The sequence below is a fragment of the Phalangium opilio genome, unplaced genomic scaffold, assembly GCF_054372755.1.
Source record: "Phalangium opilio isolate 3A_F unplaced genomic scaffold, DU_Popi_V2 ptg001170l_1, whole genome shotgun sequence".
Classification (NCBI taxonomy): Eukaryota; Metazoa; Arthropoda; class Arachnida; order Opiliones; family Phalangiidae; genus Phalangium; species Phalangium opilio.
The window spans coordinates 11990864-12007168 of NW_028324255.1; the positions used below are offsets into that span (position 1 = coordinate 11990864).

At 36.4% G+C, this 16305-nt stretch overlaps 2 protein-coding genes and 1 long non-coding RNA gene across 4 annotated transcripts; all 3 read left to right on the forward strand.

Moving 5' to 3' along the window:
* Positions 1-7770, forward strand: LOC149587296 (sodium-dependent nutrient amino acid transporter 1-like). Its single transcript, XM_089863551.1, has 13 exons — positions 1-166; positions 1574-1705; positions 1788-2065; positions 2699-2854; positions 2922-3056; positions 3217-3320; positions 3390-3517; positions 3586-3704; positions 6042-6170; positions 6234-6333; positions 6463-6563; positions 6779-6943; positions 7541-7770. Exons 1-13 carry the CDS (start codon positions 1-3, stop codon positions 7715-7717), a joined length of 1890 nt encoding a protein of 629 aa, XP_089719677.1. The 3' UTR covers positions 7718-7770.
* A 1308-nt stretch (positions 7771-9078) lies between these two features.
* On the forward strand, positions 9079-11363 carry LOC149587297 (DNA damage-regulated autophagy modulator protein 1-like). The gene is made up of 6 exons (XM_089863658.1): positions 9079-9455; positions 9956-10023; positions 10301-10473; positions 10535-10724; positions 10837-10925; positions 11083-11363. Exons 1-6 carry the CDS (start codon positions 9322-9324, stop codon positions 11269-11271), a joined length of 843 nt encoding a protein of 280 aa, XP_089719784.1. The 5' UTR covers positions 9079-9321; the 3' UTR covers positions 11272-11363.
* Positions 11364-11455: 92 nt separating this feature from the next.
* On the forward strand, positions 11456-14197 carry LOC149587298 (uncharacterized). 2 transcript variants are annotated; one of them, XR_016380366.1, is made up of 3 exons: positions 11471-12310; positions 12375-13983; positions 14064-14197. It is a non-coding gene; the product is annotated as an uncharacterized LOC149587298 (long non-coding RNA). The 2 variants fall into 2 exon arrangements; XR_016380365.1 differs by lacking the exon at positions 14064-14197 and having other exon boundaries at positions 11456-12310; positions 12375-12791.
* The last annotated feature ends 2108 nt before the right edge of the window (positions 14198-16305 follow it).

The window sequence follows — 16305 nt, forward strand, 5'->3', positions numbered from 1 at the left end:
ATGACCAAAACAGTCGACTTGGAAGGGGAAGATGTCCCTCTGGCCGACGAGAACAAAAGAGGAGCTTGGGGAAGAAAGGTTGAATTCCTTTTGTCATGCATGTCAGTGTCCGTTGGGCTCGGTAATGTCTGGAGGTTCCCTAATGTCGCTTACAACAATGGCGGTGGTGAGCTTTATTTTTTTTTCATGTGTTTCTATACCATGGGATTGTTTATCTCATTAAATAGCACTTAATGGGCGTTCTGTCAAAATTTGGTTAGCCAAAAAAATACAGCTTTGATTTAAATGAATGATACAAGCTATAAAATTCATGGGCTCTAATCGTTTACTGCTGCTAAAAATTTAAGAATCGATTAGTTTTAATTCTCAAATTTGCATATTCATTTAACTATTAACAAACCCTTGGCGCAGACATTACCATTGAAAGATTACATCCATGTTAAGATACCAAGGCTCACATTTTTGTGGGCAGACGCAGTGAAAAGTTAAATGAACAAGTTGACCCAAGAGCTGGGCCATAGTATAAGCCACATCGTTATCTATTTAATTAGTACATAAATAAGAAGAAAATAAACATAAAGACCCTAAAGATAAAAATTCAGAAGTGTCTGACCCCACAGATAAAAATGTAGAAGTATCCGACCCCACAAATAAAGAGGGTTTCACCCCCTTCTCCTCCCCTTTAGAGATAAACTAAACGATAAAAACTCATAACTTTATCAAATCTCTATGGCTCCGTGGTTGCGTGTCTTTTACTTCTGCGCGAGCAACCCGGGTTCGATTCACGGTTGCAACCTGGAAAAGTTTTAATGGCAATTAAATATCTTACCGAGCTTAATTAACCCTATGAGGGGTTTGCGGTAATATCGAATTCCTTTTAAGCTAAAAAATAACTATAACAAAAGCGAAAACTCGGGCCACAACTATATACTACAACGGCTCGGGTCAAACTAAGAGCCTATCGTATACTATGATGTGGTTAAAATAAACTCGGCTTCCAGTGGAAGAAATTATTTGGGGATCAATGATAGGACAAGTAAATTACTAGTTGAAAGACAGCCTTGCTTCCTTAGCAGGGTCGGAATCTTCCAGGGGTAATGTCTGCGCCCAGGGTTTGTAAAATAAAAGTCCAGTGGATCCCCTACAAGTTGACTTTCCCTACGAACTCCAGTTTTGGCTTGGCAAAGGCAGGAGGCATTTGTGACCGGGATTTATAAGTGTACTTATAAATCCCGCCCACTAGCCTTCGCCAAGCTAAACCCGGAGTTCAGGAGGAAAGTCAACTTGTAGGGGATCCGCTGGACCCGCTCTTTGCTTTAATTGTAAATTCGAGAATTGTTCATTTTCGAATTTAAAATTTTTAGCAGTGATGCATTATTAAGCACTAAAAGATTTTCATTAAATTACTCATATAATTTGCAAGGTCTATGAACATATCGTGTTTGCCCTTCTTAGTACAAATAAATAATGCTTCCTTGTTTTCGCCGATCATAACGTTAAAGCTTGGAATAGGAAAGTTTGTATTTCACTGTGAGTTCCTTTAATCTTATACTGATTATATATGATTTTGAAGGAGCATTTTTAATTCCGTACCTAATCGTACTGGTAATAATTGGGCGTCCTCTATACTACATGGAGCTCGTGCTGGGCCAGTTTAGTGGTGCTGGACCAATAAAAGTTTGGAGCGTTGTACCTGCGCTTAAAGGTGGTCATTTTTCTTTCCGTGTTGAAAACATGAAAACCATATGAACAAGATCATTAACTATCATGTTTCAACGAATTTTCAGGCATAGGATACGCCCAAATGGTGTCGAATCTCTATTTAATGATATTTTATAACTACTTGATGGCTTTAACAATCTTCTACTTCTTCGCATCCATGACAAGTATTCTTCCATGGACTGTTTGCGACCCGGAGTGGGCTGGAAATTTAACATGCATTGATGTAATACTTCAATTCCCGCAATTACGATTTAGACGGCTGAATAGCGATATTTCTTATGAAAGTTTTATTTATATTACAGTCGAATATATCTTCTTCGGGATTAACAGAAATGTATTTCAAGTAAGTCTTTTAAAAGCAAATAATGTATTCAGAATTCCTCACGGGAAACTAAAACTTTCATAGAAGTACTTTTATTAATAAGCCTTTGGAGCTTGGAAAGTATGAAGTCCATAAGTAGTTTGAGCATCGATTTTCGGGAATTTTAATTTTCGAGTTTGGACTTCATTTTCAATTAATAAGATTTAATAATTATAATTATTGTTCTAGAAAACATTAATTATACCCAGCGTGCCCAAGTGGTTACATAAGGCAAATTCGTCACTATATATAGTTCTCGGATTAGCCAATTCCTCTAGTCTGACAATTGCAGAATGTTTTTACAAAAATAAATAAACCTTCTGACATTTAGAAAAAAACTCGCTGAAAGGTTTTAGTGCTCTTTTATGTTACCTCCTCCATTTTTTTCCATGGTGCCCAAGTGGTTACATAAGGCAAATTCGTTACTACATATAGTTCTCGGATTAGCCCATTCCTCTATTCTGACAATTGCAGAATGTTTTTACAAAAATAAATAAACCTTCTGACATTTAGAAAAAAAAACTCGGTGAAAGGTTTTAGTGCTCTTTTATGTTATCCCTTCAATTTTTTCCATGGAATGTGGTGTAGTTTGACTTTATTATCTAAATACTAATCTTTATGTCTGATATTTTGGAAAGTAATCGAGTTCTAAATAAGTCTTCGAGTTTGGAAGAAGTGAACAGCATGGATTGGCCTTTACCACTATGTCTTCTTCTTGCGTGGGTTGTGGTTTTTCTTGCCATAATAAAGGGAATTGAATCCCTAGGAAAAGTAAAGTAACACAAATTTTCGTCTAAAATTCTATGGTAAATATTTATTTAGTTAAAATTTTTAACAGGTTTCCTATTTTACCGCATTTTTTCCTTACACGGTTTTGTTCTCATTGTTGATCGTGGCCCTTCTTAACGAGGGAGCAACGAATGGACTGGCTTACTTCTTCACCCCTAAATGGGAAGATCTTTTGCGACCAGAGGTATTTGTAAATGGTCAAACGACAAGCTTGTAGATGGAATTGTTAATTTTAATTAAAATACGTCAATGGTACATTCGGTCGAATGGGGTCTGCTTAAAGGCTTAATTTTCTTTCGGGGATTTTGTACACAATAGTGGTCAAATTTTCAATTTCTTTGCAGGTGTGGTACCATGCTTGCGAACAGTCTTTCTTTTCTCTCGCTGTAGGGTATGGGTCATTAGTCATGTATTCTAGCTACAATGAGTTTAAGCATAATATCTCTAGGTAATTTTAAGAATTGAAAAAAAAAGGAGTCGGTTTTTCGCTTGACCAAAATAAAAACTATATTTTCAGAGACGCTTTAATAGTCAGTTTCACGGACACTTTCACGAGTCTTCTCGCTGCATCTGTGATATTTTCGGTTTTGGGTACTTTAGCTCTCAAACTCGGTGAAGAAGTTGACACTGTTGTCAGTAAAAAGGGTACGAAAGGTTTCTATTCTGTACATCAGATCCTGGATGTTCAACTTAAAACGAGAGTATAATTTTAGAGGGTATGTCTCTGGCGTTCATTGCTTACCCAGAAGCACTTGGAAATATTGGCTTTGTTCCTCAATTGTGGTCAGTTCTGTTCTTCATAATGCTGTTTACACTTGGAATTGGCAGCGCTGTAAGTTATAAAGATATACAGGGTGTTTCTGGAAAGTCTGGCACAAATTAACAGGCATGTTCCTTGGGTCAAAAGGAGACCGAAAGGTCCTATGACGTTTTGGGGTAAAGCGCTCCGTTGCGACGTTATGGGCTCTCAAAAGTAAGCCGAAAAACAAGGAGATTTTTGCAGAATTATAGCACTAGAACTGTGGTTTTGACCCAATTGTTTTCGATTATTGAGCATAAGGCAATGATCGAAATAAGTTCAAACCTAGTGGAAGACAATGAACGTGTTAAACGGCCAAAAGCGTTAATCCCTTTGTTTTTATTAATGATTGTAATTAAAGGTAAGGAAAGTAGCTCAGATATCGGTTACTTGTTTGTTCAGATGTACTGGTAACTGACCAGTCTTTTATTCTTTATTTCAATTAGACACATTACTTTTAAAATAATTTGAATGAACCCCATTACTTTTACAATCCCTTAACCTTTACAATAATTCGAATGAACCCCTTAAATTTTACAATAAATCGAATCGAACCCATTAATTTTACAATAATTTTAATCGAACCCATTAATTTTACAATAATTCGAATCGAACCCATTACATTTACAATAATTCGAATCGAACCCATTACACTTACAATAATTCGAATCGAACCCATTACATTTACAATAATTCGAATTGAACCCATTTCATTTACAATAATTCGAATCGAACCCATTACATTTACAATAATTCGAATTGAACCCATTACATTTACAATAATTCGAATTTAACCCATTACGTTTACAATAATTCGAATTGAACCCATTACATTTACAATAATTCGAATTGAACCCATTACATTTACAATAATTCGAATCGAACCCATTACATTTACAATAATTCGAATCGAACCCATTACATTTACAATAATTCGAATCGAACCCATTACATTTACAATAATTCGAATCGAACCCATTACATTTACAATAATTCGTATTGAACCCATTACATTTACAATAATTCGAATTGAACCCATTACATTTACAATAATTCGAATTGAACCCATTACATTTACAATAATTCGAATGAACCCCATTACTTTTACAATAATTCGAATGAACCCCATTACTTTTACAATAATTCGAATGAACCCCATTACTTTTACAATAATTCGAATGAAACCCAATTACACTGTTCTACAATAATTCGAATGAAACCCAATTACATTGTTCTACAATAATTCGAATGAAACCCAATTACATTGTTCTACAATAATTCGAATGAAACCCAATTACATTGTTCTACAATAATTCGAATGAAACCCAATTACATTGTTCTACAATAATTCGAATGAAACCCAATTACATTGTTCTACAAAAATTGTTCAAAATGGGCACCATCAACGTTTAAGCAAAGTTGCGCGCGTACGCCATGAAGCACGTTAAGGTACACACATTTAAGCCGTCTGCAAAAAACCTGACGTTGAAAACTACCCTAATGTTTAGACCAACACAACAGGGGGGAAATTCGAATTATTGTAAATGTAATGGGTTCAATTCGAATTACTGTAAGTGTAATGGGTTCGATTCGAATTATTGTAAATGTAATGGGTTCGATTCGAATAATTGTAAATGTAATGGGTTCGATTCGAATTATTGTAAAATTAATGGGTTCGATTAAAATTATTGTAAAATTAATGGGTTCGATTCGATTTATTGTAAAATTTAAGGGGTTCATTCGAATTATTGTAAAACTTAAGGGGTTCATTCGAATTATTGTAAAGGTTAAGGGATTGTAAAAGTAATGGGGTTCATTCAAATTATTTTAAAAGTAATGTGTCTAATTGAAATAAAGAATAAAAGACTGGTCAGTTACAGTACATCTGAACAAACAAGTAACCGATATCTGAGCTACTTTCCATACCTTTAATTACAATCATTAATAAAAACCAAGAGATTAACGCTTTTGGCCGTTTAACACGTTCACGGTCTTCCACTAGGTTTGAACTTATTTCGATCATTGCCTTATGCTCAATAATCGAAAACAATTGGGTCAAAACCACAATACTAGTGCTATAATTCTGCAAACCCTCCTTGTTTTTCGGCCTACTTTTGAGAGCCCATAACGTCGCAACGGAGCGCTTTACCCCAAAACGTCATAGGACCTTTCGGACTCCTTTTGACCCAAGGAACATGCCTGTTAATTTGTGCCAGACTTTCCAGAAAAACCCTGTATTTTCATGTAATACTACTTTTGAAATAATATACACATCTGAGCGTCTCCGGTGCGAGACTATCTAGCAGATAAAAGCGGGGCTTTTTTACAATTTGTCTTCGATTTTTAAAGGTTATAAAATTCGTTTTTTAGGTTGCTCAGATTGAGACCATCTTAACAGCGGTTCGTGATCGGTTCCCAGCACTCAGGCACAAGAAGTGGAGACTGGCTTTAGCCATGACGATATTTTCATTTCTATGTGGACTGCCACTAACTACCAATGTAAGATATCTCACGAATAGCAAAAGAGCAGACTACCTATTATTTCACAACTGTTTTTATTAGGGTGGGTCTTACATCATGCTTCTTCTCGATAATTATTGTGTAGGAACAGCGGTATTTTTCTACGGAATATGTGAAGTTGTTGGCATCATGTGGATCTATGGTAAACTTTCAATTAAATTAACAGCATAATGAAACGAATAGCTCGCAAATACTGTTGAATATATAGTTGCCGAATCATTAATCTAAGTATTTTTAAAAGATGTTTGTTTTCTGTTGCGCTATACTACAGGTACCAAACGACTTTGCAACGATGTGCATTATATGCTTGGAAGCCAACCAAACTGGTTCTGGAAAATTACTTGGGGTGGAATAACTCCTGTATCCCTTATAGTACGTAAGCATATCTTAAATTTGAAATGGTACGTTGACGGAATTCAAGGATATGCATAGTGGCTTAGATATTTGAGTGCTGTGGCTTGTATATTCTAGTGAAGTTTAGAAACTTCTCTAGAAAGGAGAGAGTACTTTGACTAGTCTCATTTCTAAATTTTAGTTTCTCAGTTTTGTTATTTAAAACTTTTATTAATAAATAATGAAAAATGTAGGTCATCTTTGTTTATGGAAATATTGTGGTTGCCAACGAGGATAAAGCTGGAATCCCTTGGTGGGGCAACATTATGGGTTGGGGTCTGGCCTCCATTGCCATGCTACAAATTCCATTCTGGATTCTAGTTGAAATACATAAACACAGAGGAAAAGGTTTTTTTTCGGTAATGTCACAATTAAGTTTTAAAATAATTAAGTATTCGAGTAATTTTATCGCAAAACCATAAGCATGTGCCCAATTTTAAAATAGATTAGCCTTAAGATTTTTTCAGTGGTAGTATCGATGTTTTATTGTGCAACTTTTACCTACAAATGGTGAGCCGCTTTCCATCAAAACTTGATGAAGTTAATGGTAATAGTTAGTATTGGGCGCTGTCGGTTAGCTGTGGCATATTGGCCAGCCATCACCCTTCTATGCATTGTAAAGGGACCCACTTGTAAATGAGCGGCAGGCTCAGTGTGGACATCCCTACGTAGATTAAAGGTAGAATTCATAAACGTCGGGCGCAACGCAATTTAGTACAGGCGAAGGCAGGGCGTCGTGCGTAATGGCAGGAAGTTTGCGCACGACGCCCTGCCTTCGCCTGTACGAAATTGCGTTGCGCCCGACGTTTAAGAATTCCACCATAAGCCGAGAATATTATTGTTAGATTCTTTGATGTGAAAGGAAAAACGCACACTCCCTGTGTTTCTCATCGGCCAGTAGATAGATCAATTACCAAAATATGAACTTAGGTTGAGATATTTATTGTGTATTACAGGCAGTTTCAACAGCCTTTAAGCCAAACGTAAACTGGGGACCAAAAAACACTCAATTGCACGCAGACTGGGTACGATTCACAGACGATTTGATGAACGTGCAACGTTCAAACGAGAAAGATCTACCACAACCATACGATAATCCGTCACTCACGTCTTTCGAGAGTGGCCAGTATTAAAAATATAAACCTACACAAACAAATATTTCTTAAATAGGAACCATAAACATTCATAATTGTTAGCTTTACTTGAAAAGAATTAAAAGTCTGTATTAATAGTTTATGAATAATATAATGGTGTAAGGCAAGGGTTCGATTTTAACTTATTTGGTAGACCAAGACTCGGGTATTATTTTGCCTGGCAATGCATTTTAAATGTATGTTTATGACCGTGCATGTTGCCACACTGAATAGTTCTGGATAGCATGCAGAGTTTAAGATTGAATACAATTGCCAAATCGAAGGCTTTATTGAGAGTGAAATTTTAATCAAATTATACGAATTGTATGTATAGTCAATAAATTAACAACCGATTTAAATAGAAAAATAACAATTTCACTTTCAATTCATTGGAGAGGAAAATGGACTAGGATTAATTCTAACAAGATCTTTGACGTTCAGACTGCAACCATCAAACGTTGAGCTGCATACAATTAACCACAACGTAAACCGGCGAAAAAAGCCCTGTTGCAGATATAGCCGGCAGAGTATTTCATGATCTGTCTTTCTTGTATCACGTCTTCAGTAATTGGGGTCAGCTTGACATCATTTTAGACAATACTAGCTAATTTTGAGAAATTAGTATGATTCTTGGCTGGCAGCAACACTTCGATGTACGATGGGTTTGATTCTGCCAAATTTAGTGGCACTGAACGGGGGTAGGTATCCGTACGAACTTAGACCGGGATAGCAAGTTCGACGGGAAGACTCCTTGAAAACTCAGTAACATTCCACTCAGCATCAGTTTATAAGTTATTTCCGGAGATAACTTTTGAATTTATGATTCGGGTAATGAAACTAGAGCCCCCTCTATCGGCAAAAAACTTTCCTTCCCCTAGAATTTCCCCTAGCTCTAGAATAACGCGCATCGGCTTTGTATTATCTAGGTAGCTTTGATTTCACCATCACCACTAATTTCTTTTGTTTTATATATACCTTACACCAACAAAGTTACAATGGAATGGAAGACAAAGCGTTAGAGACTCGCGTTAACTCGTCGTTAGCAACTTCTGTTATATCCTGCATTCTAATCAATTACTTCTACCCGATTTACGGATTTTAGTTTATGACTGCATGCCTTACTACCCTTTCGAGCGACGTTAATGTCGTGGAGAGGTATTACGCCGGACGTTTCTGAGTGAGAGTGTGTCTGTCACCCCGTTCGCAGTTGAAAAATAGGAGCAAACGAGTTCTCATTTTCCGAAATGCGTTCGCAGTAATTCGAAAAATTGTACTTTAATACTCTATCTACATACACCATGCACTAGTCTTTCGTATATACCACATACACGCCAAATTTGTGCTATTCATTTCGGGTTTTATGATTCATTGGCTGATTGACCTTTGTAAAAGTATAATTTTTGGGTGAAAATGTTAGCCCTCGACTTGGAGAGCTAAATTTTGGTTTCCCAACTTGTTACTTCTTTATATCAAGCACACGTTATCCCGTTATCTACGTGTAAATGTACACCTTTTTATCAGAGAGGTGGATGAAACAGTTTTAAGTCGAATTTCTTTCAGCTCGTTCTCCAACAAGGTAATAAAATAAATAACCACATTTCAAAATGGAACGAATCAAATGGTCAAGTTCTGGATGGCTACCGGTTCTTCTTGGAGCCATGCTTTTCATGGGAGTCATTGTGTCCTACATTTGGGCCGTAGTTAGGAAAGACGTACCGGCGTTTCTGCCCTTCATCAGGTGAATTAAGCAATATATTTGGTTTTATTTATTGAAAGAAATCACGAATAAACAGATTTCATAAATCATATAGACCCTTACAAAGTAAATTATATATACTATGTTACAAATTCCTCTTAATTTTTTATGTTTTAAATCGAAAAGGTAACTGTCCACTTAAATTGTACTACTAACACGCCCTTTATCCATCTGAAGTAGCTACAAACAGTAATAGGTATAATTTTTCACCATACGATATACTGAAGGAGATTATTTTTCTTTGCAACATTTTTGGATGAACATTCAGGTGTAAAAAGAGAATTACTACAAGCTTTCGACCTGAACTAATTTAAATTGCAAATAACACTTGTTGTGAACTAGTGATAGGACTGCAATAAAGTTAAACCTGAGGGAAATATGAGCAATATTCTCTAACCGTTGTACTATATCATTACACATTTATTAGTGTGACTTTTCTAAAGACAGTCTATGACGTGTTTCGCTTAAATTCTTTTCCCCAGTGATGCAGGTGGATATCCTCCACAAAGTGGAGTTTTTGCAATTTTTCTTTTCCTTTCGGCATCATTTGGTAAGTAAAACGGTAACTGATACAATGACATACGTTTTGAAATACAGAAGGGACCATTTGAAACGAACTGTTTTATTCATTGTCAGATATTTGGCAGCTTTATAATTAATATTAAAAGTTTAATTTCAATTAAGAACCATTATTTTTCACTAAAAGACAATAAAAAGTTCATTTCGAAGTGGCTTCCCTTCTTTTTAAAAACAAGAGTTTGTATTTTACAAATTTTACTTTCTTATTTCCCCACTCATTTTTCTTTATACTGTCTTTACTTATCTAGGTTTTCTGGCCATGGTTATCAGATACTACAGTCTGCGCACTCTTGCTGAGGGCATGAAAAATGTCAAAAGACTGAACAATCTTTCTGTGGTTTTAGGCATTCTAACTCTAAGTGGCATGATAATTGTCGCCTCATACCCAGTCAATACTAAACCCAAAGATAGGAGCGAGGCCGTAAGACAATACTTAAATTTAATATACTTATATAGTAGTAAAATGTTAAATTTCTCCAAAGGGTAAAGGCGTGGTGTTACCACACACGCTGGGCGCCTTCATCGCTTTTATTATTGGTCTAATATACGCTGTGACGCAAACAATCCTGTCTTATATGGTCAGGCCTTCAAGACGGCATACTTCCAAGCCAATGATTATTTTTTATTCCCGTTGCGGTATTTGTTTGTTGGCCTTAATTGCCTTAACTGTCAGTATCCTTTTAGTTGTTATAATTTGATGATGAACGAGCAGAAGCTCTTCTCCAATCATCGAAGTTGCATATAGAACGTGGAAAAGGTTATATTCCTTAAAATTAATAAACAGTGATAGCGGTTCCGTTTCAGCAGCCTGAGAAGAAAAACGATCAGTCAAACAGTACAACAACTGTTTCTCCTGATAGTGATGCATGGAAAGTAATTACTAATTATTTGATTACAAAAATTTAAAGATATAGGAGAGCTTTCAATTAAGTTTCTCTAATTTGTTATCTAATGAGAGAAAATAAGGCAATTTTAAATAAGAAACAGAATTACGTCGAGCCCGTTTCAAGATTTTCTAAATTATTTTTAGAGTGAAGGAAAACAAGTGAACGCAATAGCAGAGTGGGTACTGGCATTTGCACTGTTTGCGTACTTCATATCCCTCTACCCAGAAATGAAACACTTTGGTGTGGAAGTTACTATAGCCAGAAAAAGCGAATTCAGAAGCCTTACCGAGCCTTCAAGTCAAAGCACCAGCCAATCAACATTAAGCACGTAGTTTCGAATTTGATGATATAACATGAAATTTTGTTTGTGATAAATATTAATATCGTGTTAAGTTTTTATATTATTTAATAAAAATTCAATTAGTCGAAATAAAAAAATATTTAAAATAGAACATACCTCCACTTTCGTAGCCAAGAGTAGGCAATGACACTTGGCTGTAGTTACAATGTTTTTACTTTTGCGCTCTTTAGAGCTCGAAAGTATTGTTCCGACCTCTGTTGGCTGGACGGCTGGCTGGATTTGGTGTAACCGCATAATAAGATTCTTCATAAATAAACTTTTTGAATTTCAAATTTCCCGCGAATTTTCGACTCGAAATTCATCCGTAGTACACCTCACACCTCATAGGTGGCGTAACGTATTTAATTTCAATTGAAATTATTTTCCCGTCGGCGCCGGGCCTCGAACCCGCGATATCCCAATCCATACGAGACGTCAGTGAAGACGCCCGGCCGCGCGCTCTACCACGAAGCCACGCTTGCTTGTAATATAAAGCGAGATAAATTATACTGAAGAGAAGAAAGAGAGAGTTAGGATATGGACCCCCCCCCCATCTCCCCGACGCCCGCACTTACTGCGTGGGTTTAGCGGGAGACGAGAGAGAGAGAACTGTGCAACTGTATGGACCCCCCACCTCCCCGACGCCCGCCACTGGATGCTGTCGAATATATATTGTATCGCGCTAGAGGAGGAGAGACAGTTGCTTGCAATTTTTTTTTGCAATTTATAATTATTATATATCTTTTTAATCCTAGGCAAGATTAGATTTCTACTTGGGAACTTAAACATTACAATTAATATTATCATATTAATCAAAAAAGAAATTAAGGTTCTCCCCGACAGAAGGCGCGCTAAGCAGAGAGAGTTTTCTAATTTCACCAATGATATCGTTTTTTAAGACTCGTCTGCTTAAAAGTTAGGCAGGTTGATTTACTAATAAAATTAAATGTATTAACAAAATGAAACTCGAGTCATCGTTTTAAAACTATAACTAGTTTGGGACGGAGGTACCATTGCTCACTATTTGTTTGGCAAGTTTAAAATTAAATGATCACTTAACGGAACTGACATAAAATAATAGGTAGATTTTTGCAGAATTAAATTGCAGATTCTTTGCAAAATTAACTAATCATTTTGGCAGTTTCCGCTCTCGCTGGGTTCATCTACTAATAACAGTTACGTAAGTGATAATTATAAAAATAAAATCAACAATCTCATAAAATCAACAACTCAAAATATAAAATGAAATTTATGACCAAAATGAATCTAATTTCAATCAACGACAAACGGAATCAACGTGTTCATCTCTCCATCCACGGAAATATGAAATTTCTACATGAAACATGAAAGTGCTATCAACCTAACAATTTTTAGAAATGTAATTTTAATCAGTGAAACATACTCATTTAAAGTTAACTAATTATAAGTCGCTAATTTGATTATTATATTTAAAAAAAATTATATTATTTAAGTAATAAATTTAACGATGGTGTTGATAGTACCAATAGAGTATTCAAGGATTGATTACGTTAATATCAACATATCAAACAAAAAGTATTTAATTATAATTTGGAATTTCAATTTAAATTTATACAGTTTTTTAAATGCCCATTGAGATTCAGAGTCTGTCACTGAATGTTGAAGATCTCCAGTCTCTGCCAAGTGATTTAAATTTTCAGACCCTCTCTGTGGGAAAGGGGGAATTAAATTAACGAGACTTACAAACTGACATCATCCTTAAATTAAATAAGGATTATAAATTAAAATTTAAATCAAGGTATTGAAGGTTTAATTAACGTTACTTTGAAAGTATCGAATTAAAAATTTACAACTTAAGCTCATCAATAAAAAGAACATTAAGATAATTATTAATAGGCATAAACAATCATCAATAAAAAGAACATTAAGATAAATATTAATAGGCATAAACAATCATCAATAAAAAGAACATTAAGATAATTATTAAAAGGCATGGGCATGGACAATTTTACTCGGACCCCGAGTCCCCGACTCCCCGTCCCCCCGTCCCGATACACTAAAGACCGAGGCTTAAACCTCGTAGCTCGCGGCCATCTTTATTGTTTACATCATGGGCTCGTCACTACAGGGTAGGAAATAAGACAGGTTTACAAGTCCCAAACCAGTTTATTAATTGCTCGGACCAGTTTATTTATTCCAAAAGTTGGGGTCAGTGGTATCAGGGAGCACTTTATTAATTAGGGTTTTTGGAAAAAATAGACGGTGGGACCAGTTTATAAATTCGGGGTTCCTTTTTAGAATTTTTCTATCTCAACTCATTTTCTACCAATTCTACTCCTAGGTAGTTAGTACTCCTTGGCTACAACTTCCCTACAAAAGTTTTGTATTCTATTGACTATTGATCTTGTCTAGCGTCTATACTCTAGAATGAGTCTCTTGTAGTCGACAGTCTAGACCATAGCCAGTACTAGTTGTCAGTAATCGTATTTCTCAGTAGTGCATGGTCACATTACAAGATTTTGATCTGGCTTACTGATAGCGAGAGAAGATATTGCCGCTGAATTTATGGAAAATGCAATAAGGAATAAGGCTAGTTCAGAAAAGGATTAAGAACTTCAAATATCATTAGACATGTTGATTGATATTTAGTGGCAACTAGTTGAAAAATTGTGATAAGAAATAAAAGTTAACTGTTATGGATTGTTATATGCTACTTTTTCCTACAGTAAAAAATTCAAATTCAATTAGAATTTCCAGCTTCTTTACTTTTGTGTCTTTACGTGCTTTTTATTCTCACCATTTTAGAAATTTAATTTATAGTGGGACCGGTAAAATAATAATTAATGCGAGGGTCACTGGTCCCAAGGACCACCACCACATCCGCAACACCAATTCGCCGCAACCCACTCCGAAACAGACGAGCGCCTGAAAGGCTCAACCTATGTAACGGGGACTTCGGTGAATGTCCCTACGTTACTCTCGGTGACTTTAGGGAAGGTCCCTTTATGAACTTCATGCCCTTATTTGGAAAACTTTCCGTAAAGATGATTCACCCCTTTCGCTCGACCACCGGAGAGGATTTGGGGTTTCTTGGGGTTTTTTGGAGTCAAAGGAGTGTTCGGTAAAAAGAGAGGAAAAAGACTTCACTTCAGTTTTGGATTGTATCGAATAAAGATGTTCTTGTAAAAACGTTTCACCTTATTTCCCCGATAAAAACTTATGTAGCGATACCTCGTCACATAACTTGGTGGAGGCGCGGGGCAGATTAAAAAATAGGACGGTAATGAAGATTAAAAAATAGGACGGTAATGAAGATTAAAAAATAGGACGGTAATGAAGATTAATAAATAGGACGTAAATAATAAATAGGACGGTTAGTGAAGACAAATAGGACGGTTAGTGAAAACAAATCGGACGGTAATTGAAGACTAGTGACCACAAAGAGGACTGTAACTGAAGACAAAGAAATAGGACGGTAACTGAAGACAAAGAAATAGGACGGTAATTGAAGACAAAGAAAAAGGACGGTAAATTAAATCGGACGGGAATTGAAGACAAAGAAATAGGACGGTAAATTAAATCGGACGGTAATTGAAGACAAAGAAATAGGACGTTGGTTAAGAACAGTCAAAGGATATAAACAATTGAAGTCGCTATAAGAAAATTTGCACGACCCAAAAGTATATTTAAATATATTAAAGTCGAGGACCATAGGAAGAACAAAAGAATAATGATGACGCGTAACCAATCTTCAAAAATGGGTGATGAACCTAGCGTGACCGACCAAAACAGCAGTCAGACTAATAGTGAAGGGCTGAGTACGGCGAGAAACCAGTCAAATTCGAGTTTTACTCCAAATGAATTGACTAGTATACTGACTGCAGTAACTACCCAGGTCACCAAACAAATGGGCGATATGATGAAAGAATTGTTGAATGAGCAAAGAAAGCTCGTAGATTTAAACACCGCGGCATTGGAAAGTTTCGCAACCTCGATTCAAAAGGACGCGGCCGCGGATTTGGAAGCACCAAACTTCGAGACGTTACGCGGAGCCCAGGGCTCGTCAAATTCGGATACTCAAATCTATGAAGTTCATAGTGACCTGAACGCTGGTGCCGAACCATTCGACACTGCGGGATCTATTGTGGAGCCATTTCCCCAAACTAGATCTAGACCTGATGTAGCTGGACACTGTCCAAGTACGAGTCCATCTAGTGCCAATATAACGATGCCAAGGTTTGCCATTGGACAAGATGCCCTGGGTTTTCTAAACGACGTGGAAAGGTACCGAAGATTATCGCGATTAAATGATAAGGAACTATTTGAAAAAATGGAATGCATGTTAGAGGGTGATCTAGTTCTTTGGTGGGACAGGGCAAATGTCGATTTAGGTACATGGGAGGAATTTCGGGACCGTTTTTGCCGGGCGTTTGTTGGTATCGACTACCGATATCAACTTGAAGACAAATTAGCGTGTAGGAGGCAAAAGCCAAATGAATGCGTTCTAACGTATATGTTAGAAAAGGAGCGCCTATGTCGCCAAATTGAACCAAAAATGAGTTCAACTAGCATCGCTAGTAAAATATTGAGCGGAATGAACCCGCATCTATTGCAAATTATGCGTTTATCGCCTAGCCCATCAATTTCGGAAGTGCAGGAGGCAGCTCAAAGGGCACAAAGTCTAAATGAACAAATTACAGAATATGATAGAGTTTTCTATTCTAGACCTCCCTCGTTGTCTGGTAGTGACAATAGCTCAACATATAGGAACAGTCAAACTTTTAGACCTAACGCTCAAACAAATCAAAGGTATAACGTAAATAGGAAAAATTTGGGTGGAAGCGAAAATTGGGGTAATTATGGGAAGCCCCCTAATCCGGTTACTCGAAATAACCAAATTCAAGCCAATAATTATTTACCGAGAAAACCAGATTCGGGTTTACAGTGTTACAAGTGTAACAGGTTCGGTCATAGATCTTTTAATTGTCCTGGTATGAACGATAACCAAAGACCGTCTATGCCCAAAGTATCGGCTATCGGTCAGGGG